This window comes from Cebus imitator, unplaced genomic scaffold, assembly GCF_001604975.1.
Source record: "Cebus imitator isolate Cc_AM_T3 unplaced genomic scaffold, Cebus_imitator-1.0 Scaffold101, whole genome shotgun sequence".
Classification (NCBI taxonomy): Eukaryota; Metazoa; Chordata; class Mammalia; order Primates; family Cebidae; genus Cebus; species Cebus imitator.
This window is the reverse complement of record NW_016107416.1, coordinates 1478825-1506762: the sequence shown is the minus strand read 5'-3', so window position 1 is coordinate 1506762 and position 27938 is coordinate 1478825. Positions and strand designations below refer to the sequence as shown.

The window sequence follows — 27938 nt, the reverse complement described above, 5'->3', positions numbered from 1 at the left end:
AATTTTCTTCTGCCTTCAAAATAATCTATATTCTTAGCCTAGCACTCATTAATTTATTCAATAAGTACTTGAACAACTACACAGCAAAGCATGGTGGACCATATAAAGATGAGCAACATAAACCCGCCCTTAAGGAGCTTACAGTCTGAGGGGAGATGATGTTCCAAATAAATTCTTATATAGGGACTGTACAAAGATTTTCATCAAAGCATTGTTAGTAGAGGTGAGAAAATAGAGGCAATCCGACTATTCATCACTGCGAGAAAGGACACGTAAAACATGGAAGATACACAGGGTAAAGCACTATGCTATAGATATAAACAATCTAGAAATAGACATGTGGATAAATCTTAAAAACAGTGTTGAGTAAACAAAGGTAAAAAACAATTTGCTGAGATTAGCTCCTTTGCTTCTTGGAAATCCACAGCCAATGGTGATGTGACAGTGTTCTGGCAGTGAACCTACCCTGAAACATGACTTCTGAACAGAAAATGTGACCAAACATCAAAGCTAAAGCAATGCTTATAAAGTTTCATGGTATAACTAGGGGGAAATGAACTGCACAAACCTCAATGTATTTTAAATCTGTTCCTGTCATCATTAACATTATATGATATGTAAAAGCAAGTTAAAATTTACTTTTGTAAATAAAGTTTTTGGTTTGTTTTAAAAAAAAAAATGGGATCTGTACCAGAATACTATTCATGTAAATTAAAAATACAAAGTAATGGCTGAGTGCGGTGATTCACACCTGTAATCCTAGCATTTTGGGAGGCTGAAGTGGGCAGATTACTTGAGCTCAGGACTTTGAGACGAGTCTGGGCAACATGTCAAAACCTGTCTCTACCAAAAATACAAAAAATTAGCCAAGTAGAGTGGCAGGGCGCCTGTAGTCCCAACTACTTGCAAGACTGAGGCAGGAGGATTGCTTGAACCTCAGAGGTTGAGGCTGAAGTTGAAGGAGTGAGCTGAGATCACACCACTGTACTGCAGCCTGGGTGATAAAGTGAGGTCCTATCTCAAAAAAAAAAAAAAATACATACATATATACATACACACACATACATATACATACACACACATTTATATATATATGTGTGTGTGTATATACACACACACACACACACACACACACGCATATATATACACACACACACACACAAAACAAAAAGAAAAAAACAAACATAGAAAATAAACAACCTTGCCCCCCTGCCATCAACACAGTGGCCTGTAAGTGTTTAATTGAAAGGTAGTCACACATCTCTCGCTTTAAATCAAAAGCTAGAAATGATTAAGCTTAGTGAGGAAGGCATGTTGAAAGCCGAGATAGGCCAAAAGCTAGGCCTCTTGTGCCAAAATTTAGTCAAGTTGTGAATGCAAAACGAAATTTCTTTAAGGAAATTAAAAGTGGTATTCCAGTGAACACACAAATGATGAAAGTCAAACAGCCTAATTGCTGATATGGAGAAAGTTTCAGTGGTCTCGAGAGATCAAACCAGCCACAGCATTCTCTTAAGTCAAAGCCTAACCCAGAGCAAGGCCCTGACTCTTCAATTCTGTGAAGTCTGAGAGAGGTGAAGAAGCTGCAGAAGAAAAGTGTGAAGCTAGGAGTAGTTAGTTCATGAGAACTAAGAAAAGAAGTCATATATACATATAAAATAAATATTTTATAATAATTTGTTAAGAATAAAAGAATATACACATCAAACACATTAAAATGATTACTTATAGTGGAAGCAAGGAAATGGAAATAGAAATAAAAGGGAATAAATGAAGCAAGAGAGAAGTCATGGTGATAAAGCACCACAAATTGAGTATCATTAACTCAATCCTCTACACTTGAGGTCCCAAGGGGAGGGGAGCAAGCCAAGTGACAAGAACTGGAAGGAAGATCCAATGAAGTACTCTAGAAGTTCAAAGAAATTACCTCTCAGGAGGGCTTGAGGTATACATAAAAGATGTGTTTTGTTTATCCTGACATAATTTTAAATGCTTTGCAGCAGATTAATTCTAAGTTACACAACTTGCAGATCAAAATGAATCTTCTCCTAAAACCTCTGTAGAACCAGTTATAAGAAGGCAAGGGATTTACATTACTTATGTATTCTTTCTCATCTGAATATTTGTAACTGCAGATAATAAACTTAAGTAATGCTAGAAAACTGAGCATGTCACTCTGAGTTTCATATTTTGTTTACAGACATGATTCTGAGGCCTCTGTTAGATGCCACCTAAAATCTTGAATCCTTGAAAACCAACAACAGATAAGTGAGATCAAGTTGTCTAAATCAGGAGAATATAAATCAAGATGGACGGAGCCTGTACAACTAGTACATATGGGCATGAAAAAAAGAATATCTGAGTAGAACATATATCAAACACCTGGGTAAGATTTATGGGTATAAAGACATTTTTTAAAGGATGAGGATATGATTAATAAAAAAATTTATTGAAAACAGGCAGGAGTAAAATGTTTTAAGAACTTGAAAAGATGATTGCTGGAAGATGGAAGAGGAAGAGAGACCTAGAGAATACAAACTATTTGTCCATCCCTAATCACATACACTACACAGCAGTAATATATGGACTGAGAGGAAACAAAAACAAAAGGGTCAAACAGCAATTTCATCACTCAAAGAAGCTTTTTCAGAGACATAAAAGAGAAGTTTTAAGAAGAAAAAGCAACTTTAAGTATAAAAAAATTATGTCTTTAGTTATATAAGATAGGTTTTCCTATATTGGTAATTGAGTGTGTGCTTTTCCATAAAGGATTGTTCCTAATTCACAGCAACATAATATTCTATCATATGTATGGTTTATACTAACATGACATTAACACAATGCATTATCACAGTTTGATCCTGCATAAACAAGTGTTAGATTGGCAATGCCATTTGATTGCTAGCAAGTCCCCAAGTGTCTAAACACAATGTTAATTAGGGATAACCCTAGTAATTTAGTAAAATGAAAGATTCCTTAGAAAGGTAGTTCGTGTTTACACTATTTAGTAAGTAATAAAGCAACAAATGCAGAAAATAACTAAATAGTCCATGATATTTCAGTACGCAAAAATATGGTTACTCACTACGGTAAAAATTTTTAAAATCACTAACTAAACATCTCAGATTACTTACATATTAAATCTAAATTTAAAACTTTTTAAATTTATTTACTCTTGGCATACATTCTGTCCAGCTTATTTCTCGACTGTTTTGTGGATTTACATTATTTATTTATTTTTTGAGACTGTCGTCCACGCTGGAGTGCAGTTGTACAATCATAGCTCATTGCTGCCTAGACTTCCTGGGTGCAAGTGATCTTTCTGCGTCAGCTTCCAGAGTAGCTGGGACTACAGGCACAGGTAACCATGCCTAGCTAATTTCTAAATTTTTTGTTTATAGAGACAGGTTCTCTCTATGCTGGGCAAGCTGGTTGATCATTCTGCCTCGGCCTCCCAAAGCACTGGGATTACAGGTATGAGCCACCATGCATAGCCTAATTTTTTCTTTTTCCTTTTTTTTTGAAGACAGGGTCTTGTTCTGTGGCCCACACTGGGGTGCAGTGGCACACTCATGACTCACTGCAGCCTTGGCCTCCCAAGCTCAAGTGATCTTCTCACTAGAGTCACCCTAGCAGCAGGGACTATCATGTTACATGTGCCACCATGTCTGGTTAATTTCTGTACTTTTTTGTAGAGATAGGGTTTCGACAAGTTGTCCAGGCTGGTCTCAAACTCCTGGGCTCAAGTAATCTGCCTGCCTGGGCCTGCTAAAGTGCTGGGATTATAGGTGTAAAAGCCACTGTGCCTGGCCCTAATTTTTTTTTTTTTTCTTTTTCTGAGACAGAGTCTAACTGTCACTCTGGCTGACTGCAACCTCTGCTTCCTGGGTTAAAGTGATTCTCATGCCTCAGCCCCCCCAGTAGCTGGAATTATAAGCACACACCACCACATCTGGCTAATTTTTGTATTTTTAGTAGAGACAGGGTTTTGCCATGTTGGCCAGCCTTGTCTCAAACTCCTGTCCTCAAGTGATTCACTTGCTTCAGCCTCCCAAAGTGTTGGGATTACAGGCGTGAGCCATCACATGTGGCCTATATTTTCTAAATAATTCTTTTCTTATTTAATTTTATTTTTTTTTCTGAGACAGAGTTTTACTCTTGTTGCCCAGGCTGGAGTGCAATGGCATGACCTTGGCTCACTGCAACCTCTGCCTCCTGGGTTCAAGCCATTCTCCTTCTTCAACCTCCCAAGTAGCTGGGATTACAGGAACCCACCACCATGCCCAGCTAATTTTTTGTATTTCTAGTAGAGACAGGGTTTCACCATGTTGGTCAGGCTGGTGTTGAACTCCTAATCTCAGGTGATCCACCTACCTCAGCCTCCCAAACTGCTGGGATTACAGGCGTGAACCACCACGCCCGGCCAATCATTCTTATTTAGTATTTCCAAAGCCAAAGTTACTATAGTCCTCTATAGAGTGTAGCCAAATAAAAACAAAAAACCAAAACCAAAACCAAAAAACAAGAACAACAAAAACAGAGGCATTTAGCTTTAAATATTTGACTGAAGGTTAAATATCTGCTGATTATGATATTTATGAATGCATGTTTGATTTTTAATTATTAACATTAAAAACAGCAGGGAAATTTTGAATAGCTAAGTGTTCCATGAAAAACTGCTACAATTATCTTACATCAGAGAAACTACAGATATTTCATCTCTGAAATTAATAGCTTAGCCATAGCGAAGGCCCCTGATACTTTAAATTACTAAAATTGGTATAATTTGAAAGAAGCTTCTGCTTACTGCTATAATAGTCAACGCAAACCAACTTTTCATAAATCAGTGTTATAGGTATTAATATACACTTTCATTGTTATTTCAGTATCTAGGACTTGATCATATTCTAAATGAACTATGTTCATAAGTTTGTTTTTATATAGTTTTTAAACAGCCTACATATTAACTATATTCTTTATTTCAGAGAACTCAGATAGTACAACTATACATAATTATCAAGTGAAGGTATATTTATCCATGAAGGTACTTTTCACTTACAAATGTAAAGATAGCAGAAAAATATCAGAACTCATAAACTTGAGTTTTTTAAGTAGAATACTCTCCTTCTTAATAGTCATTTGGATGTTAGTTTATTTTGATGGTTATTTGTCCAGGTTCACATAATGACAGATGATAATCTACTATATTCAGCATTGCATGAATGAAACTGAATGTAATTCTTAAACTTCTCACTCATTATCTGAATCAATGCTATAAAGACTTAACTAGATAGCAAATACACATTTTCATTCTTCATATACTAATGGATAGCTAAAGAATTGTCAAATGAAAAATGAATGTCTGATAAACTTGGTTACTTTAATATAATCAAGAACTTGGCTTGTTTCTTAAGTATTTTCATCTACGTGAGATGAAAGCTACATCTATCAGTATGTTAACAGGAAAATAATAAAAAGTCATTTTTCCTAACACTTATGTCTTTTTGGTTTTAGATAGTAAGACAATTTGCATTTGTCAGAATTATCTAACTCAATTAGCCATGGGTACACAGTAACTCTGTACCATTAAAGTACATTTCTGGATTTATCAATTAGGTGAAAAAATAGCCATTTTAAGAAAAATAATTCAATAACTAACCTTTTTGGACCCCTGAAAGGGCAGGAGAGTTCTCCTGTGAAGTTCTGTCAGGTTCTTGGGGAGGTACAACCATGGCAAGCGTATGCATTGGTACACGTGGAACCTAAAAAGTCAACTCAGAAAAAAATCATCTCAGATCAAAGAATAAGACAAAGGCTCATAATTGAAACAGATATCCTGTTTTAGGGTATCTTCGTATACCACCAAATGCACTTTTGTTTCCTAAAGCTTTTTTTAAAAAAAGCTTTCACCAAGCAGTAATTTTTGAGACTACAGTCAGGCAATCTACAAGTAGTCAATGATTTTAAGCTAAACAGAAATAATATAACTTCCTTGCTGAATAGAACAGCTTGCTGGTTCCATTATAGCTAGGGGTACAATTCACATATTCACTATCCAGTAGCCAGTTTACTCTTGTTCAAATTCTACATGGATCAAAAGAAAACAAAAATCTAATATATTTCTTCAATTGGGGTACCTAGCAGTTCTCAGGATGACTTTGTAGAAAAGAATTTAGGATTTCACCAACTTAATATTCTTAGTAAAATCTCTATATTTTCTCCATAATTTAAGATAGGTTTAAAAGTTACTTTAATGAATTTTTAGTGCTTATGTTACCTATACTTTCAAGGTTAACAAAAGTCACTATCTCTAGGATAATTAATACTACCTTGGGGGGTATTAAGAAAATGCTTTCTTGGCTAGGCATGGTGGCTCATGCCTGTAATCCCAGCACTTTCGGAGGCTGAGGTGGGCGGGCTGCCTGAGCTCAGGAGTTTGAGACCACCATGGGAAATAGTGAAACCCTGACTCCACTAAAATACAAAATATTAGCTGGGCATGGTGGCGTGCGCCTGTAGTCCCAGCTACCTGGTAGGCTGAGGCATGAGAATTACTTAAGCCTGGGAGGCAGAGGTTGCAGTGAGCTGAGATCGTGCCACGGCACTCCAGCCTGGGCAACAAACCAAGACTCCGTCTCAAAAAAGAAAAAACTTTCTCTTGATTCTCTTGTTAAAAAACAAGCAAAAACCCTGAAAAACCTAGTTGTAATAACAACTTGGCATAGTTATGTTTATATTTGATATTAAGTGGTTTTTAAAAACCACTATTTTCAATAAATAAGGCAATAAAAAATTTCAGTGCACCTTTAAAGAAAACAAATCCTAAACAATTTAGAATCATGATTTTCACAATATGTAACAGAAAATAAAAACCAGCCCATTTTGCTTAAAACCGATTTTAAACAAAAACTTCTAATCATTTTGAAGAATATTTATATTAACAAATAAGCTCCATTTTACTTTACCTGAGACTGATCTTGAGAAGGTGGGGTGAGCTGAGACACATCTGTGGTGGGAACTGACAGAACATTATTTGGATAATCCAACAGATAAGAAACTACGTTAGTATGGCCACCCTTTGCAGCTTCAATGAGCATTGTTGAACCATCCTGAGAAAGAATTGCCGTGACAATTAATTCTTTGTAGTTTCTTAGCAGCTCATATAAAATCAAAACTCAATTGTATGAAGCACTAAGATAGATCAAACATATTTTATAACTATATACGTATTATTTATTTACTAATATATATAAATTATTTCCTATAAAAATATATGTGTATGTGTGTTTGTGTGTGTGTGTATGTATATATATACATTTTTTTCCCCCCTAGCAATGGGGTCTCCTTATGTTGGGCACAAGTGATCCACCCACCTCAGTCTTCCAAAGTGCTGCGATTATAGGCATGAGCCACTGTGCACAGCCTATTTATTTATTTTTAAGTAGACTACCTTGAGTCGATGAGTAGGGTCAGCCCCATGAGCCAAGAGTAGCTCAACAACTGCCAGGTGGCCTCCTGCACATGCCAGCGACACTACTGTATGATCATTATTGGCTGTAGCCCTGTTAACATTGGCACCTTTGAAGAAAAATAAATAAAAATCTTAGCAAAGACTGAAATCAAGTCAGTTCACACTCAACATCATTTAAAAAATTTTTGTGAAGTAAAATGTAGATACAAAAAAGTATATAAATTATAAGTGTATAGTTTGAAATTTTTTCACAAAATTAACACACCTGTGTAACCAGCACCCAGAGCAAGAAACAGAACATTATCCACATACCAGAAGCCCCATCTTGTGCTCTCTTTCAGTCACTACCCAGCCTCCCAATGGTAACCACTACCCTGACTTCCAAACTGGTTTTACTTTTTGCATTTTATATGATTAGAATCATACAATGTACTCTTTTGCGTCTGGCTTCTTTCACTCAATATTATATTTGTGAGATTCATCCACAATGTTGCATGAAGCTGTAGTTCGTTCATTCAATATCACTTTTAAAATGGAAAATCTAGAAGACTAAGATTAATAAATATATATAGGTTAATGTAAGCATGAAATAACACCACTGTATATAACTCAAAATGTTTGAAAGACATTTTTGATCTACTTCTAGAAAGTGGCAATATAGCCAGGTCTCAAAGTAGAGAAAACAGATTTTCTTAAGCAATGTTTAAGAAACTTGTCATTCTTTATATTGTGTATTTTATGAGTTGGGGGATCTGGGTATGGAGAGAAGACAGAATATTATCCAGATATGTTATCTGAAAGGCTACTTCATAAGTTGTTCAATAGCTTTGTATAATATGACCTGGAAAATGTCTAATTAGAAAGTCTCAATTTCTTAGCTTTTTTTTTGATAAATTATTTTTGACCCCTGGAAAAAATAACTTTAGTTCAGCTACCTTTAACAATTCCAAAAGATCTCAACTAGAAAGTTAAGACTATAGAAATATTCATTCTTCCTTCTTTAATTCTACCTATTAATTATTTAAGAGAAAAATAAGTCAATGGGTAAAACTACTACTGTTAATTTGTCTAATTTTCAGAAAATATTCAGCTGAATCTAATCCTAACTTGCATAAAAGTACCTTCTGGGAAAGGTAAAACACAGCAATAAACATCCTGAGATTAGCAACATGAAATTATCTTAAATGACAGGATTATTTAACCTAGAAAGGACATAATCAATGTGTTCCTATTCCTGACCAGCCTGATTATATTCTTAGCAGGTTGTTGTTGGATATGATTAGGATTCTCTTTAGTAAAGAAACATAAGAGAGCTCCAGAGGTTATCCATCTACTTATTTCTGTGTGGTTGAGGTAAATAGCCTTTACAGACTATATTATACAAATACATGCCTTACTTGGCGGCAAAAATGCAATGTGAAGAAAATAAACCTAGTTTTATCAAATTCAGAAGAAAACAAATACATTTAAAATGATAAGATCTGGCTAGGTGTGGTAGCTCATGCCTGTAATCCCAGCACTTTGAGAGGCCAAGACGGGCAGATCACCTGAGGCCAGGAGTTTGGGACCAGCCTGACCAACATGGTGAAACCCTGTCTCTACTAAAAATACAAAATTAGCCGAGTGTGGTGGTACATGCCTGTAATCCCAGCTCCTGGGGAGGCTGAGGCAAGAGAACCACTTGAACCCGGGTGGCAGAGGTTGCAGTGAGACAAGATAGTACCATTACACTCCAGCCTGGGCAAAAAGAGTGAAACTCCATCTCAAAATAAAATAAAATAAAATGATAAAATCTTACCCTGCATTTTTAATGTCACCAAATGTCAGAAATCTATTAGAATATAAATATGATTTTTATCTTAATAGCATAACACTACCTGAGTGAATCTTCATTACATTTTTATTATCCTATCCCAGGATGTTTCATCAGCTGCCACAGTATTTCTGACACCATATGAAGAGTTACGCTAAACCAAATGAAACTGCTGACATTACCATTTTTGATTCATCATATGACAATTATATATGGTTAAACTAACACTGGTTCCACAGCATTTTATTTTTCTGCAGTAAACAGTCTTAAACTAATTCTTCATTCATCAGTTGAAATTTTTTGCCTAAATATATAATTCTAATAATAGAATTTCTAAGGGAATATAAAAATTATAAATAAGAACCTTACAAACTCAGTTAATTCAACCGTACCACAAACAAGTACCACAGTAGCAGACTTCCTCTCTGTCCTCCACCCACATTTCCAGGAGAACAGACTTATCATAAAGCTGCTGAATATCCACCTAATCATAGTTGGGACATTTGACATCTGGCTTTTCTAACTTTTGGGAGCAACCACATGTTGTTTGGTTAATGAAAACTTAAAATTCAAAACTATTAATAAAGAAAATTCCCAGTAAGCAACTCACAAACTCCATGCTTACTAAATAAAATACAACAATAAAAGGCAAGAATACTTTACTGTATGTAAAGTAGCCATAACATAACATAAATTGCAACAGTTTAGGATTTTTTTTTTTCCATAAACTGTAGCCTCTTGGAAATAACTTGCTCTTTCTTTACCTTTGCTAATAAGAAACTGCACAGTGCACAAATGACCAGCTCTTGCAGCTTTCATCAAAGGTGTTCTTCCACCTTCAGATTCATGTTCCTGTTAAAGAAATGGAAAAAATAATCCATCAATACCAACTGTCTAACCAACTATTTTAAAAACTTAGTACTGATAAAATGAGAAATAATGAGTATTTAGTATACTTACTCAATGTAGACACTTGTACCACCTACCTCAATTCCCCCAATATACAGGATTTTCAGTTCACACTAGATAATGTAACTTTTTAAGGGCAAGTTCAGTTTTCCACAGCAAATAATAACCATTAAAGATAATGTTTAGTTTGGTTCCCAAAGAGAAATCACTGCATTTTTCTAATTCTAAGTTTTAAAAAATGTTTCCTATTTATCTGGACTATGAAAAAGGAACCTCAGTCCTGTGAAGTGATTAGAAGTCTTGATCTTATAGCAGAAGTCAATAAAAGCGCTATAAAAGGATGCAAATGAATCCCTGAGGAAAAACACTGTGGTATTTTAGGAGTAAAGGAAAAATAAAGAAGAAAAATACATCAATGGGTAGATTTTTATTTTAAGTAGAAATTAAATACATGAATAGTCAAAGGCAAAAGATACAAATCCTAATAGCAGAAAGAGTGTTCTTTCTAGGAAGTTTGCCAGCAAGAGGAATGAATGATAAAACAGCTTCTAACCATGCATGATATCAAATGCCACTAAAAAGAGCTTGCTTACATGATGAGTAATACTATTTGTTGGGAGAATTATGAACTCATTACATTCATCTAAGTATTAAAATGTAGCTTATAAATTGCTTCTTCGAAAAGTTCTCTTACCTAACCCTTCTTTCACTATGCATGTAAACACAAATTTCTATTGTTCTGGTTCTCTTTTGTTACTAGGAAAAACCTGATAGAGACTGGTGGTTAAGTTAAGGCTTTATTTCAGCTATATTCTTCTAACTAACTCTGAAAATCTAATTAAATGTGAAAATTCTTTAATTACCATATGACCAATTTAAAAAATATGCTCTCTCAATAGAATACAATTTAGTTTTATTTACATGTTAACTATATGTATTAACTGATCTACAAAAGGCAAAATAACAATGAGAAATGAGTGAACTGTCAACCCAATGGAAACCTCACAGAAAAGTGATAGGAATTCCTCCCTAAAATAGGTTTTAAAAAAATCTTGATAGTGTAGTAATAACCTGCTTAAAAAACTACCTTATGCTTTGACTTTTTAATTGTTATACATGTTAATTAAATAAGAATCTTTTAACTCTAGGTTATAGAAAAATGAATAATTATAGATAATGCCAAAATAAATTGGCATTAGAATAGATCTTGAACTCACATTCAAATTTAGGTAAATCTAACATTCTGGCAATTTGCTTCAAATAAAACAGAATACATATCACAAAGACCTCACTCAGAAAGACCTAGAAAGTTGTCTGTCCAGTTTTTCTATCCAATTTATTTCTGAACTATCATTACAAGCAACCACAACCTGGAAATAAATTCCCCATTTAGCAACTTGTTTTTCCCTTCCTGCCTCACAACTGTTGCACATACTGGTACTGGTCTCTGTTCTCTGTAATGCTTTTTCTCCACTAACTCATTTTCATCCTTTACATCTCAAGTCAAGTGTTATTTCCTCAAGGAAGACTTCCCTGAACTTCCTGATGAAATAACTCTTCCTATTATGGACATACATCTCTATAAACCAGTCCTTCATAAACTGCAATTACATTTTAGTCTGTGTAAGATAATTAGCTAACCTGTCTCCTCCACTAAATGGTAAGCTCCATGAGAGTAATGATTTTGTCTTTTCTGGCTCGCCACTGTACACATAATGCCTAAAACAATAGAGTGATTAAATATTGTTTAATCATACAGGAAACTAAGCATAACTGAACTCTCAAATCTTCCCTCTCAGCACTGAGGTTTGAAGTTTTTATTATTTTCTACTAGGTAAATAAGAGAAAGGAAAGTCGATTGAACAAGAAATTAAGTGTAGTAAATCTGAGAGTAAGACATTGATTATGCTATTATTAGAGTAAGACATTGATTATGTTATTATTACAACATAGTTGGGCAATATTAATGTCACTTATCCTTTCTTTACCCTTTTCCTTTTGTTATTTCTTAAGCCTGGCAGTGACACATATCAACATAATTAGGTCCCATGAGTAAAGGCAAAGACAAGCTATTTCAAAGCTTTCAGTCCTGATTTAGAATAAACTTTAAAAAATAACTGTTAATTCTGTATATTTAAAATATTATCATAGTTGTTAAAAGACAAGAAATCAGAAAGTACAGTTTCAATATCCTCACACCAAGTCGTTTCAAAATTCAACATATTAATTCCTTAAATAAAAGGGGTGAAAAGCTATCTATTTTATTTCCTCTCTATAAATAAATATACATTCATTCCTTTGGTTTTGAATAACATAATTTGAAAAAACAGTTGATAAAACAATGCCACAACTCTGAATTCACATTTTGTTAAAATGAATAATGTATATCCCACAACACACAATATTTGCCCCAAAATATCTGACTACTAAATCCTTCTTTTAAAATGGGAATCAGGCTACTCTGGGCACATTCCCTATGGGTTAGCCCTGCTCTGAAGAAAAAGAAAAAAACGAACAAACAAATAAAAAATATGTGTGTGAGTATATACATATATATGGAAAATCCCCATTATATACATATATGTATAAACATGTATAGGAATACACTGATTCCCATTATATACACATACAATACACATACATTCCCATTATTGATTCCCATTATATACATATGATAGGAATATATCTGTATAACAGGAATACATATATATAATAGGAACACATATATGTATATAATGAGAATCAATAATGGGAATATGTATGTATATACATATACATGTGTATATATATAATGGGAATCAATGTATATATGCATATAATGGAATCAAATTTGTATATATCATATTACTTATGAACGTTGGATTTAGTCATATAGCCACTAACTTCAATAACAATAAAATTTTAGGATACAAATTGTTTCTGATTTTTTTCCCTTCATAAACACAGAAAATTATTTTCCAAGGCTACAAACTTAAATATTGTACAGTTTAATGTTTCTTTTTCTGTTCTTAAGAACAGCTAATACAGAAATTACCTATTTCTTGAACATTTGGTAAAACTGTCAACCTTTCCTTGTCACTTTGCATTAGATTTGTCTCCTGCAAACAGTATTTGCTACATTTCGATTCTGACTCTAATTCAGATGTCTCTTCCCTTAACAACTGAGTTAAATAGGTTTATATTTGTTTTGATTACTATTCTGTTTTTTTTAAAAAAAAAAAAAAAAAGGTTTATTCAGTACCTTTTCCTTCTGAACAACAAAAAAAGACTCTAGCATGGCTTTTAAACTAACACATCCTTCTGAATTTCCTGCTATTGTTTTCTAGAATTTTAGTACTACTTTGGTTTTAAACATTAAAATTTGGGTTTTTAAACTCAAACATTTGTATTTGTGTTTTATCAATTTCTTTGCTTACCGTAGTTTCTTGTATCCCACGCCTTCCTCCAGGACTCACTTTTCTTCTTCTTGATGTATCTTTTAAAAGTTCTTTTGGCAAAGGTCTAATAGTGGTAAACTTATTTATTCTTTGTAGATTTGAAAATGTTTACTTTTTCCTTTTCTAGAATAATACTTAAGTACAGAATTCTGTATTGTGTTATTTTATCTTGGTATTTTGAGGATATTACTTCCCATCATCTTCTATAATTTATTATTGCTGATGAGAATGTGAAAAATTTGATGATTGTTCTTTTATAGGTAATGCATTTTTTCCTCTGATAGCTTTTGAGACATTTTTCATCATCCTTAAAGTTCCAGAGGTTCATCTGTTCTGCTTAGTGACAGATATGATTCTTCACTCAAGGATTCATGTCTAGCTACAATGTTAGAAAATTCTCCACCATTATCTCTTCAAACATTTCCTCTCCCCTCCATTTCTATCCTCTCATTCAGGAACTTCTAATAGATATATGGTAGAGCTTCTTACTCTATTCTCTTTCTCTCAGTTTCTTTTTCATATTTTCTATCTATTATAAATATATTTTACTGTATTATCACTCACTCATTCACTATTCAACTGTGTTTAATATGCTGTTTTACCCTATATATTGAGGATCCCCCTAAAAAATTTTCCTTTGTTTTATTCTAAATCCACCTGTTTTTAATACATAATTATCAGCTTTTACTTTATTATCTCATATTGTTTCATGGCTTTTGGTCATAGTTTAAAATAACCATGTTTAAAATTCTCAAGATTAAAGTTTATTTCTATTTCCTTGAGTGTATATTTTATTTTGCTTTTTGTTTGTTTGCTTATATTTTGGCTGTCTTTCTTGATACAAGATTTGCTCTTCGGCTTTGTTATTTTTTATTTGAGAAAACTCATTTTGATGGGCATTGTTTTGTTTTGCTTTCTTTCCATCCACAAATGTACCCATTCTCATCAGATGTTTTGGAAGTTGCCTCAGTCTGGCTCTTGGAGTCTAATTCAGAGGTAGATCTTTTGCTTCTGAACACTTAAGTTTCTTGTCCCATAGAGATATTTCACTTCTGTTCCTTAAGTCAAGAATGTTGTCCTCCAAGTTTTCAGTTACACAGTTGTCTCTGCTTCTTCTGTCTACTAACAGCCATTTGCTAATTTCTTTTTTCCCCTTCTTTTAGTTTTTTGGGTTTTGGTTTTTACATACAACCTGGATGTGACAATTTGCTAATTTCTAACCATAACCCTCAATAGTTGCTCAAAGTTTATTTTTATCAATTTTAGTTCACAAGTAGGGCAGTAAGATCCCAGTTCCTTGCTTCTTGCTTTATCCAAGTAGACTGGATCTACTGACCTACTATATGTGAAATACATTCATTCTCTATTCCCCTGTACATGTTGAAATCTCAGCCCCCATTGTGTATTTTTTTTAACCCTTAATTCTCCTTGGGACTACAGCTTAAACTGTGGATCCATGCTTCATTTCTAGTCCATGAAGATCTTTAATCTTGTTTATGGGCACAACTACATAGTTTTAGATTCATTTTTCTATATACTAACAATGACTTTATTTTCTTGGCTAGAAGTCATTTGTACATATATTTAAACAACCTGGAGAGAGCTGAAAAGAACTCATTCAATACACAATAACACAGAAAAAGAGAACTTTGCTTAAAAAGAAATGTATTAGGAGTTTTGTGTATTCCATAGGTAGTTTCAGATTTTTAACAAATTGACAAAATTTCCTAGTTTTAAGTAGTAAAAGTTAACAATATGAATATATGCTATTCCTTAATTTAAAAGTTTACATTTAAAATGTGGAAGGTAAGGTCACATTTAAAGTTTATTAAGATAAAGTAATTACTAACAGTTGAAATATATTGATAAGTGGATTACTAGAGCTCATAAGCCTCCTAAAAATGTATCTATGAAAAATATACTACAAGCCTGGGCAAGATAACAAGACTCTGTTTCTGAAAAAAAATTAAAAATTGGCCAGGTATTGTGGTGCATATTTGTAGTCCCAGCTACTAAGGAGGCTGAGGCAGTGGGGTGCCATGAGCCCAGGAATTCAAAGCTGCAGTGAGCTATAATCACACTATCGTACTCTAGCCTGAGCAACAGGGTGAGACCTTCTCCCAAGAAAAAAAAAAAGGTTCCAATGAATGAGCACTATAAGAAAAAATGTGGAATTTCTATTTGGCTTTAGATAACAAAATTTTATTTTAAATTAAGTTTATTTTAGTTAAAATAAGTTAATTTCCCTTAAAAAAAAAAATCACAGCCACATGACACCCAAGACATATATTTAAGGATTGCAACTATACCACAAGGCAATGTCTTTTGGAGTTGGAGGGAGGGCATTCTCTAGAGAGAATGACCAAAATCATAGAGAAAAGGAGGGAGACTGTTGGATACTGTATGTACTAGGGGATTCCGATACTCCTCCATGGGGAGTATGTTCTTTCAATCCACTAGAGTATATTAATCATTACCTTAGTGATCTACTATTACTGATTGGATTCATATCCCTCAGGAGAACTGACATGGCAAAAAGGTTAAAAGGCACTCTTCCTAAGGCCTGAGTTTAGCACGTTTTCTAAAAATCACAAGTAACAGAGAAAAACAAGTTTATTCAATTTGGATGAAGGAAGAATGACTGATTATAAACCAAAGATGGAAAAAGAATAGAACTCAACAATGATGCAGAATAATCTGTATAGCCTCTAGCAATGTCTCAAAGTGTAAAATATGGAGAACTGGTTGTGAGAATCTCCTGAGATATTAGTTCAAATGCAGACTCCCCATTTCAGATCTATGGAATCTGAATCTGTAAACATGGGGCTGCAAAACTAATTTTTTAAAAAATCGCAAGTTTTGAGACTTGCAGCTAGAAAGACTGACAATTACATTTCCTCTAACAAATCCAGGGAAAAAGAATTACTTTTATCTGAAATAACACTCAGCTTTATATTCTTGATAGGTGCCTGTAATATCATGCAAACTGAGTAGAAGCTCACCTGTTCACACCCTATTTTGTGAAACAAACTTACTTATTTACTTCAAAATATAATAAATATACCCAGCCTGGACAGTACAGCAAGACCTCATCTCTACAGAAATAAAAAAAAATTAGTTGGGCATGGTGGCACATGCCTGTAGTCCCAGCTGCTTTGGAGGCTGATGAAGGAAGATCATTTGAGCTCGGGATGGGGAGGTTGCAGTGAACTGAGAGCGTGCCACTGCATTCCAGCCTGAGCAACAGAATAAAACCCTGTCTCAAAGAAAAAAAATTAAAAAAACCAAACAGAATAAATAAAACAGTTTCGTATTTAACAAGCCAATGATAAAGACACTTAATAAGCGTAATGATTAAGAGGGATTTAGTACTAAGAAATTTAGATGGCCTAAGTTATTTGTGATCCAATCACGATTCATTCCTAACTTTAAAATTAAAAACTGCTCCTGACTTTAAATAAATCTCTGGATTATCATGGATACTAAATTTTTTTTGACTTTTAAAACCACTGGGCACAAACTTCACATTTTTTTCCAAAATAAATATTTCCTATGAAAAAATATCTACCTTCACTGGGCGCAGTGGCTCACACCTGTAATCCCAGCACTTCGGGAGGCCGAGGAGGGTAGATCACGAGGTGAGGAGTTTGAGATCAGCCTGATTAACATGGTGAAACCCCATCTCTACTAAAAATACAAAAATTAGCTGGGTGTGGTGGCGCACACCTGTGATCCCAGCTACTCGGGAGGCTGAGGCAGGAGAATTACCTGAACCTGGGAGGCGGAGGTTGCAGTGAGCCAAGATTGTGCCACTGCACTCCAGCCTGGGTGAGAGTAAGACTTTGTCTCGAAAAAAAAGAAAAAATATCCACCTTCTAAAAAACCAATTTCAGAATGAGATAATAGGAGACAATTTTAAGAAGAAAATTTTAAACTTCTAGTTTATAGAAATTAGGGCATAAGCGATACAGTAAATGTTTTGCTAAACTCAATTTTTTTGTTTATTTGAGGATTATTTTTAAAACAATCCAATATATTAATATCACTCTAAGTCTGAATTTTAGATTTTTGATGAACAAAGTTGAATCAAAAAACTTTATTACTGAGACTTTCTCTGTGCAGTATACTAACTCTCCCAGTAAAGGAGAATGCAAAGGAACTATCTGAATAAGAAAATATATTTTCACCTAAGAGATTTTTTTTTTTAGGAATACCACTTAGAAAGAAGACTAAGGAAACAAACTACCAGTAATACAAATCTCTTTTTATTGGGACTTCATAATCTTTTTTAATTGAAGAAGATTTCCTTTGTCACCCAGCAGGGTCCTGGAACTTCTTGGCTGGAATCAGATATCCAGAGTTCTGGTTACCTACAACATCTATTCTTTATGTAGTAGCTTACAAGCATCAAAGGCCACCCTCACCTGATGCTTGGCCGGATCTATGCCCTCCAAAATAGTCTTCATGTCCTCCTGCTTGTCCTGCGAAAGGAAAAAGAAGAACTCACGGATCTTATTCCAAAAATGAAAATCACATTTGGCCATGAAGACCTTGTGACTGATACTTGAGATGCTGGGCTTTGTTAACTCAGGATCTTCAACTAAAAAGACTCTCATCTGTAGAGACCATAATATCAGGAGCAGAGTATAAATTTTTTAAGAGGATGATAATATGGCTTTTTTATCAAAAAAACCCTTTAACATAAACCTTAATATATGTAGAAATATTTTTGCAGATTTAAATTCATGCCTTTGTCTCAAAATACAACTAAAGCCACAAAAACAGAGCAATATTAAAAAATATCTAACCAAGGAAAATAATGAAATCAAAGATTTGGGAATATCAGAAGCTGGGAAGACGGAGGAAAACACTGTAAGATAAATAAACAGCTTTTCCCCTCATTATAAATGTAATTAGGGTTTACACTTTTCAACTAAAACAAAAACCTTCAAAGAACCCGAGTGAAGGAATGTTTGTATTTTCTCTAGATCTAGACTCTTAACAAAAGAGAGAAACTATCCAAAGGTGAGACAGGGAAACTTAGAAAACAGTAGTAAGCTTTTCCGTCATTGACCAGGGTCAACTAAGTCTCCAAATAAAGAAATGTGGCCTAGAGAAGGATTCACTGTAAGTCATTCCAATTTCCTACCTACATGATGTTCTTACCCTAGGAGAGTGCATGCTCTTATGGTATAGATTCAGTAAGAAAGCATCTCGAGACAACTATATGATTTGAAAAAGCTAACTGTTAAGGCTCACTTCCTCTTCCCTGCCACCCCACCTCATATTTCAATAAATAGCAAGCCCCATTCAAATACGAATAATAAGCACAAAGTATCCAACGTGGAACCTATCAAGAAGTTCCTACAAAACAAACAATAAAATTTTAGTAAAATATTCCCCATTATCTTCAAATAAATTAAAGAGAACAGGGATCTTTACTTAAATAGCTGAACAAAGTGATGTAACAGAAGACTGGAAAGTGAGCTAGAAGAATAGAAGAAGCTAAATACAGGGTGAGCATCACTAATCCAAAAACTTGAAATCTGAAATACTCCTAAATCTGAAACTTTTTGACTGACATGACACTGAAAAGAAATGCTCATGGATCATTTCAGATTTTGGATTTACAGATTAGGAATGCTCAGTGGGTATATATTCTGCAAATATTCCAAAATCCAAAAAAAAATCCGAAATCCAAAACACTTCTGGTCCCAAGCTTTGCAGATAAGGGACCTGTAACAGTGAAGCCATGAAAACTGCATTAGAAGTAGAAACAGGCCAGTCATGGTGGCTCACACTTGTAATCCCAGTAACTTGGAAGGCCAAGGTGGGCAGATCTCTCGAGTCCAGGAGTTCAGGACTAGCCTGGGCAACATGGTGAAACCCTGTCTCTACAAAAAATAAAAATAAAAAATTAGCTGGGTGTGGTAGTGTGTGCCTGCAGTTCCAACCATTCAGGAGGCTGAAGTGGGAGGATTGCTTGAGCCTGAGAGGTCAAAGCTGTAGTGAGCTGTGATCATGCCACTGCACTCCAGCCTGAGGGACAGAGCAAGACTCCATCTCTTTTAACAAGGAGGAAAAAAAAAAAAGCAAACACAAGTATACAGAAAAAAAAATAGTGACCTGGATAACAGGCTTAAAAAACAATGTGGAAGAAAAGGACAAAGAAAGGTAATAGACAAAGACAATACAAATACAAATAAGGGAGATGAGGGAGACCATACATATGAACAGTAAATATCTTAAAGGACATTAACAGAATAGAAAAATAAATTGTCAAAAACACAGCAGAAAAAAATCTTCTGTTAAAAAAAGAAAGTATTACCCCACAGTGGCCACTAAAAAAATAAAAATTAAAAAAATAAAAGACGATGACAGCTTATTAAAGACCATGACTTATTAAAATCTTCAGATAGAAAATATTCGACACAAATACAGCAGGTTTTAAATTTTGAGGGGAAAGAACAAGTGATTCGATAATTTCATACATGAGCTACATTCATTTGTAAATACAATATACAGTATTCTAAAATATGCAAGCACCTATTAACTCCTTTTTTGAGGGGGAGAATAAATTCAAATCAAAATACCAATACTAGCCAGCCAACAGATAAGTTGAGAACTCAGGAATCATGAAGCTATATAGTAAGAAAGACTAGTAATGTACAAACTGAATCCACTTAAATATTATATATACATACATACACATACATATATTTAAAGTTAAATAACTATGAGAAATAGGGTCATAAATCAGAATGTAAATGTATAACCAGGAGAATATTAAAATAACTCATGAAAATTCTGTGGTGGAAGATGTATTACTCTCCGTGTCCTTCAGAATGAAGTCAATAGATACTAAATATTTGATTTTTAAAAACCTATTTGTAAATGGTATCTTCACACATTTCCAGAAAGTAATTTTATTCCTGCGTTTTCTATAGTTCACCAAAGCTTTGGGAACAATTAATAGGGCTAATTGTAACACACTATGTTGTTGTTGTTTTTGAAATAGGGTCTCCCTCTATTGCCCCAGCTGGAGTGCAGTAATGCAATCTCAGTTTACTACAACCTCTGCCTCCTGGGCTCAAGCAATCCACCTTAGGCTCCTGAGTAGCTGGGACTACAGGCACATACAACCACACCTGATAATTTTTGTATTTTTTTTTTTTTTTTGGTAGCAAAGGGGTTTCACTATGTTGGCCAGGCTGGTCTTAAACTCCTGGGCTCAAGCAATCTGCCCACCTTGGCCTCCCGAAGAGCTGGGATTATAGACATGAGCTACTGCACCAGGCAAGAAGATTTTTGTAGGAATGCAAACATAGGAACTGTGATCAGAAATTAGAAAATAAAACCGTTTTAAAAAAGAAAAAAAGGAGGAAGGGAGGGAGGGAAAAAGGAAGGGGAGAAAGATTTATATTTGTGAGAATGTGGGAGAGTCAGGAGGGCTCAATTGTTAACAGAGATGTAGACTGGTTCAGCATTTTTGAACAGTTTGACAACAGTTATCAAAATTTGAGATGTGGACCTTCCTAAACCATAAAATTTTAGTCAAATATTTCCTTATAACCAGCAATTTCACTTCTAGGAATTTATCCCTATTATATATATTCACAAAAGTAGCAAGGATACATAAATATGCCTAGTAATATATACTGTAGCACCATTTGTAATATTTAAAAACTGTTAACTCAGGTGTTTATGAGTAGATAGTTAATAAATTATACAGAACACTGGGTACCTATGAAAAAGAATGAGAAATCTATTGGAACACAGAAAGATGTTATATCATATATATGTATTTTGGGTACACAGAAATGTCTAGAGAGATATACAACATATTCTTTAAATTTTTTTAAAAACCTCATAAAAGAGGACTTAGTCTACATTTCCTTCTTATAAGATTTAATATAGATAGTAAACTGATCCTGAAGATATTTTTCTTTCTATTAAGGGAGGTCCATATCAAATCTTATTTTAAAGGCAGTAAGTTCCAGGAAGAAGAACCACAGAATACTAATGTATCTATGTCTAAATTACCTAGTTTCCAATTGCTTAACTATTTTCTGAAAATGCCCAATATAGTTCACTCAGTCAGCAGAATACAGTCCAAAGAAAGTAACAAAAGGTCAGAGAGCATACTTTATGATTAGGGAAGAAAGTCAGTGATAAAATACTATTTTTTTTTTCTGAGACGGAGTCTCGCCCCATCACCCAAATGCAATGGCGTGATCTGGGCTCACTGCAGCCTCCGCCTCCTAGGTTCAAACAATTCTCCTGCCTCAGCCTCCCAAGTAGCTGAGATTATAGGTACATGCCACTACGCCCGGCTAACTTTTTCTATCTTTAGTAGAGATGGGGTTTCACCATGTTGGCCAGGTTGGTCTCGAACTCCTGACCTCATGATATGCCCACCTCATCCTCTCAAAGTGCTGGGATTACAGGCGTGAGCCACAGTGCCCAGCCCTACTACACTTTAGAATGAAAAGTCTTAAAACTTCTCTGTTTTATCTCAGGAAACAATACAAGAAAACATAACTGCTGCATTAAAATATTTTAAACCATAATCAATATCTGAACTGATTCTAATGCAGAATATTCTAAAGAATGGGAAACAACGGTTTTTAATCTCCTTTAAAAATAAAAATATACTATCAAAAACAATAAAATTATGGCAAAAGGTAAGCAGTATAATCTAACAAAGCACAGAGGTTGATCCAGATTGTGTTCCAAAGACTGATTTGTACATTCTGATTTAAAACTGAGGGTAAAAAGAATTTCCAAAAAATAAAGCTTCTCAAACAGCCAACAAAAGAAATCTTTTAAAGAATTAGAACATATGGCCAGGTGCAGTGGCTCATGCCTGTAATCTCAGCACTTTGGGATGCTGAGATGCATGGATCACCTGAGGTCAGGTTTAAGACCAGCCCAGCCAACACTGTGAAGCTCCATCTCTACTAAAAATACAACAATTAACCAGGCATGGTGGAGCACACCTGTAATCCTAGCTACTCTTGAGACTAAGGCAGGAGAACAGTTTGAACCCAGCAGGTGGAGATTGCAGTGAGCTGAGACGGTGCCACTGTACTCCAGCCTGAGCAATACAGCCAAACTCCACATCAGAAAAAAAAAAAATTAGTACACTTAAACATCAAGAACACACCTATGAGATGCCAGAAATGAAATACATCTCCACTGCATGCGATGGGAGTGGACAGCCCTCTATCTGTAAACTGCTAGAGAAAATTATTATAGCCCAAAACAGGTATCAGAAGATAGCAGCAAAGAATGGAGGACAAGTAAGATGGTACTGCCTTGTAAGTTAAAGTTAATAAGAAATACCAATCACTTTTTCTCAGGACTCAGGGACTCTCTGAGGTTTCCCTGTTTTTGACTAGAACTTTTTCTTTCCTCTGGTCTATGATAAAGTCTGAAATTATAAAATTTATTTATATATTTTAGATTTTTTTACTGTGACAAATTTTACTTACAAATATTCATCGGTTTTAAATATAAAAATTATTGTTCTTTCCTATACTCTCCACATTTTCTTTTTCTCTTAAAATTTTTTTTTTCCTTTATAGCAATGTGAGAACAAAAAAAAATTTTTTTTTTGGCTGAGAGTGGTAGCTCACGCCTATAATCCCAGCATTTTGGGAGACCAACGTGGGTGGATCACAAGGTCAGGAGTTCAAGACCAGCCTGGCCAACACAGTGAAACCCTGTCTCTACTAAAAATACAAAAAATTAGCTGGGCATAGTGGCATGCACCTGTAGTCCCGGCTACTTGGGAGGCTGAGGCAGCAGAATCACTTGAACCTGGAGGCAAGAGATTGCAGTGAGCTGAGATCATGCCATTGCACTCCAGCCAGGGTGACAGAGTGAGATTTGGTCTCAAAAAAAAAAAAAAAAAAAAATTTTTTTTTAAAGAGAAGGGTCTCACAATGTCGCCCAGGCTGGCATACAGTGGCTATTCACAGGCATTATCATTGTGCAATGCAGCCCTGAACTCCTGGGCTCATGCAATCCTCCCGACTCAGCCTCCTTAGTATCTAGGACTACATGACCAGCATTTCCACATTTTATATGAAGAACAGTATTGCTTTTTATAATGAGGAAAAGAAACAGTATTAAAATTAATGTATCAGTCCATAGATAGCAAAAGCATGGAATAGGCTATATATTTTTAAAATTTAAAATTGGCCAGGCATGGTGGCTCATGCCTATAATCCCAGAACTTTGGGAGGCCGAGGTGGGTGGATCACCTGAGGCCAGGAGTTCAAGACCAGCCTGTCCAACATGATAAAACCCCATCTCTACAAAAAAATACAAAAATGAGCCAGGCATGGTGGTACACACCTGAGGCAGAAGAACTGCTTGAACTCAAAAGGCAGAGGTTGCAGTGAGCCAAGACTGCACCACTGCACTCCAGCCTCGGTGACAGACTCTGTCTCAAAAAAAAAAAAAAAAAACTCAAAATCAATATATAAAATAATTCAAAATAGGAAAAAGTAAAAAGTTATACATATGAAGTTATTAAATCTAATAGATTTTGTAATAGTGAAAAACAAAAAGCAAAAGTTCCATAATTAATGAATGAGTATGGTTCGTCAATCTGATGAAATATGATGCAAGAGTTATAAATATAGACTATAAAGTAATATGGTAAAGATTATGATAGAACACATAGTGAAAAAATAGAAAACAACTGTATTATATACTGTGTCTATAATTTTGTGTAAATATGAATATAAAAAGATTGTAAAATAAAAAATGTTAGAACAACAGCATTACTTCTGTATTGAATAATTAAGATATGTATTTATCTGAGACTTTTTTTTGAGATGGAGTTTCACTCTTGTTGCCCAGACTGGAGTGTAACGGCACAATCTTGGCTCACTGTAACCTCCACCTCTTGGGTTCAAATGATTCTCCTGCCCTCAGCCTCCCAGGTAGTTGGGATTACAGGTGCCTGCCACCACACCTGGCTAATTTTTTTGTATTTTTAGTAAAGAAGGGATTTCACAATGTTGGCCAGGCTGGTCTTGAACTCCTGACCTCAAGTGATCCACTCGCCACAGCCCCCAAAGTGCTGGGATTACAGGCGTGGGCCATATTTTAATCTCACATTTTGAATGTAAGTAAATATGGTAAGTTCAAATAGTTCTATCTGTTCAATTAATGTAGTTTTTCTAAGGAACTAAATAACACTCTATTTTAACTAATTTCAGAAGACAGTAAAAATAAAACATTTAGGCCGGGCGCGGTGGCTCACGCCTGTAATCCCAGCACTTTGGGAGGCTGAGGTGGGTGGATCACAAGGTGAAGAGATCAAGACCATACTGGCCAACATGGTGAAACCCATCTCTACTAAAACATAGAAAAATTAGCTGGGTGTGGTGGCGTGCGCCTGTAGTCCCAGCTACTTGGGAAGCTGAGGCAGGAGAATTGCGTGAACCCAGGAGGCAGAGACTGCAGTTAGCCAAAATTGAGCCACTGCACTCCAGCCTGGCACCTGGCAACAGAACAAGACTCTGTCTCAAAAAATAAATAAAAATTTTAAAATATCACATATTTTTAACTCAGTCATAATCAGTATGGTTTTGTTATACATTAGAGTACATTTACCAGATAGTTTCTCTTTTTTCCTTTTTTTTTTTTTTTTAAAAAAGACGGGGTTTTTTCTGTTGTTTTGTCTTGTTTTTAACTCTCCACCTTCTGTTTTCCGCCCGCCTTGGCCTCCTAAGTGCTTGGATTACGCCGGCCCCCCCCTCCCCCCCTCCTTTTTTTTTTTTTTTTTAAGACGGCGTTTTCACTCTTGTTCCCAGGCTGGAGTGCAATGGTGCAATCTAGACTCACTGCAACCTCCACCTCCTGGGTTCAAGTGATTCTCCTGCCTCAGCCTCCCAAGTATCTGGGATTACAGGCATGTGCCATTACACCTGACTAATTTTTCTGTATTTAGTAGAGATAGGGTTTTACCATGTTAGTCAGGCTGGTCTCGAACTGCTGGCCTCAGGTAGATCCACCCACCTCAGCCTCCCAAAGTGCTGGGATTACAGGCATGAGCCACTGCACCCAATCCTATTTAATTTTTTAGCAGAACTCCCAACAGGTTAAGAGAGTGACTTTGTTGTAGAAAATGGAAGAAAAAAATCCAGATAAGAATTCAGAGGATAAGAGTATTAAATTTTGCTTATATTATCGAAGCTTTTAAGTTCTACTGTTTCTTTATTTTGAATGAAGAAAGAACTTCAATTCCTAATTTCTATAGATGACCCAAAGCAACTCTAAAAAAGGAAAAAGATACAGAAAGAAGTCAAAAGACAAAGGCATATTTAACGTATCCTGCTGTCATAATTCTCAGACAAAAAGCGTACCTCCCAAAAATTGTAACTGGTAGGGCAGGTCCTAATTAATAAGAATGAATGATAGTGTTACCATTATAGTATTTAGTATTATTAGAAATGATAATAAATAGCATAATAATACTATACATTTATTTTGGTCAATAATTATTTTCCAACAATGTCCTAAGGTATCCAAGTAAATTGGATACCTGATTGGAAATGATTTAAAAGGCAACATTGGAAATGATTTAAAAGTCAATACTTTCAGAGTTTTTTCTAAATAAGCGAAACTAAGAAATCTAATTCTCTATAACATTTACAGCTACGTATGTCACACATAGGTTTTTAAGAAGTATGTAAAAGAATTCTGGGAAAAACTCTAGAAAGCAGTTTAAAGTACTCTCACAAAATCAGAGCTAGGCAAAGGACATATTTCAGCAAGGGAATATTATTTACAGACAGATTATTACACATATGAACCTCCCATCTAATCTGAAATTTTGAAAAGCCAAAACAGAAAACATAAAAAGAATAGAATTTGTATTAATATACTAGGGGGATGATTAACAACAGTAGCTTTGTTTTTAAATGTCTAATCAGAGAAACAACAGAAATAACTCAAAGTGGTGATAGATGTACTAATTACTCTGATTACTGATCATTACACATTATATACCTCATTGAAATATTGCTCTGTACCCCATTAATATGTTCAATTATCATGTGTCAATTAAAATAATATGAAATCACTCAAAATACTTGACTTGTTACTCTATTCTGTAAACACATCATTGAATTTATGATATGTCTAACAAAGGACAGTTTAAAAAGCAGAGGAATGTCAAATGGGGGTGGAGTGAAAGCAAGAAACAGACTAATAGTTTTACCTAGGAAAAGAAACATTATGCCCTATTCAACACTAAGTATTTTCAAATACATTTAAAACATACAGTAACTAGAACAGGTAGCCAAGCTTTTTTTTTTTTAAGTTATTGTATACAAAGTATGTAAACTATTTATCTTTACTAGTGTTTTTTAAACATTAAGTATGAATGGATATTAACATTCACGCAAAAATATTTGAAATTTAAAATATCTTACTAAATCAGCCCCTGCTTGAAGTAAAACATCTGCAACATCCGTATGTCCATTTTCACAAGCATAGGTTAAGGCTGTGTCTCCTGTTGCTGTTGTAGCATGCACATTAGCGCCTAGCAAACAAAAAGCATATATTTACTTTGTGAACTGTAAAATTCTACTAGATAGTCCAATTTTGCAATCTAGTGAAACTGAAGAATTCAAAAATGAAAATATCCAAATGCATTTTAAAATATCAAATTGCATTTAAGTATACTAGTATTCCTTTAAATATGCTTTATAAAAATACTTCGAGCCACACAGAAAATAACGAAATCAAGTAATTTTAAAACACACTAATTTGTCCATACATCACTAGTAAGTATACCCTAAGGAATAAAAGAGCTGCAAAACAAAAAATATTAAGCATTTTTCAGAAATTATATTGGTGGTACTTCTTGTTTGTATTTAGAGACAGCTCTATGGATATTGTAGTATAAATCAAATGAGCAATTATTTTGTGAGAACAGAAATTTTGGGCAAGGTTAAGAGAAAACACAGATACAAGATTTTTTTTCTTTTTTTTTTTGAGACACAGTCTCACTTTGTTGCCCAGGCTGGAGTGCAGTGGCATGATCTGGGCTCACTGGAACCTCCACCTCCTGGTGAGAAAACACAGATATAAGATCTTTTTTTTTTTTCTTTCTTTCTTTTTGAGACATAGTCTTGCTCTGTTGCCCAGGCTGGATTGCAGTGGCATGATCTCTCAGCTCACTGCAACCTCTGCCTCCTGGGTTCAAGTAATTCCTGTGGCTCAGCCTCTCGAGTAGCTGGGATCACAGGCACATGCCACCACGCCTGGCTAATTTTTGTATTTG

The 27938-nt window shown here is 34.8% G+C and overlaps 1 protein-coding gene across 18 annotated transcripts in view; it reads right to left on the bottom strand.

Annotated features, from left to right (window-relative positions):
- LOC108310087 (ankyrin repeat and KH domain-containing protein 1) overlaps positions 1-27938 on the bottom strand; it is a 133690-nt gene that overhangs the window by 51784 nt on the left and 53968 nt on the right. For 10 of the 18 annotated variants that reach the window (XM_017536768.2, XM_037741417.1, XM_017536771.2 and 7 more), the window contains exons 10-15: positions 27085-27194; positions 18055-18111; positions 10049-10136; positions 7451-7578; positions 6966-7109; positions 5660-5762 (exon numbers count right to left, since the gene is read on the bottom strand). In XM_017536768.2, the coding sequence (XP_017392257.1) occupies positions 5660-5762; positions 6966-7109; positions 7451-7578; positions 10049-10136; positions 18055-18111; positions 27085-27194 (630 nt within the window). Of the gene's footprint in view, positions 1-5659; positions 5763-6965; positions 7110-7450; positions 7579-10048; positions 10137-17873; positions 18112-27084; positions 27195-27938 lie in introns of those variants that run through there. The other 8 variants (XM_017536772.2, XM_037741418.1, XM_017536784.2 and 5 more) reach the window with 4 other exon arrangements.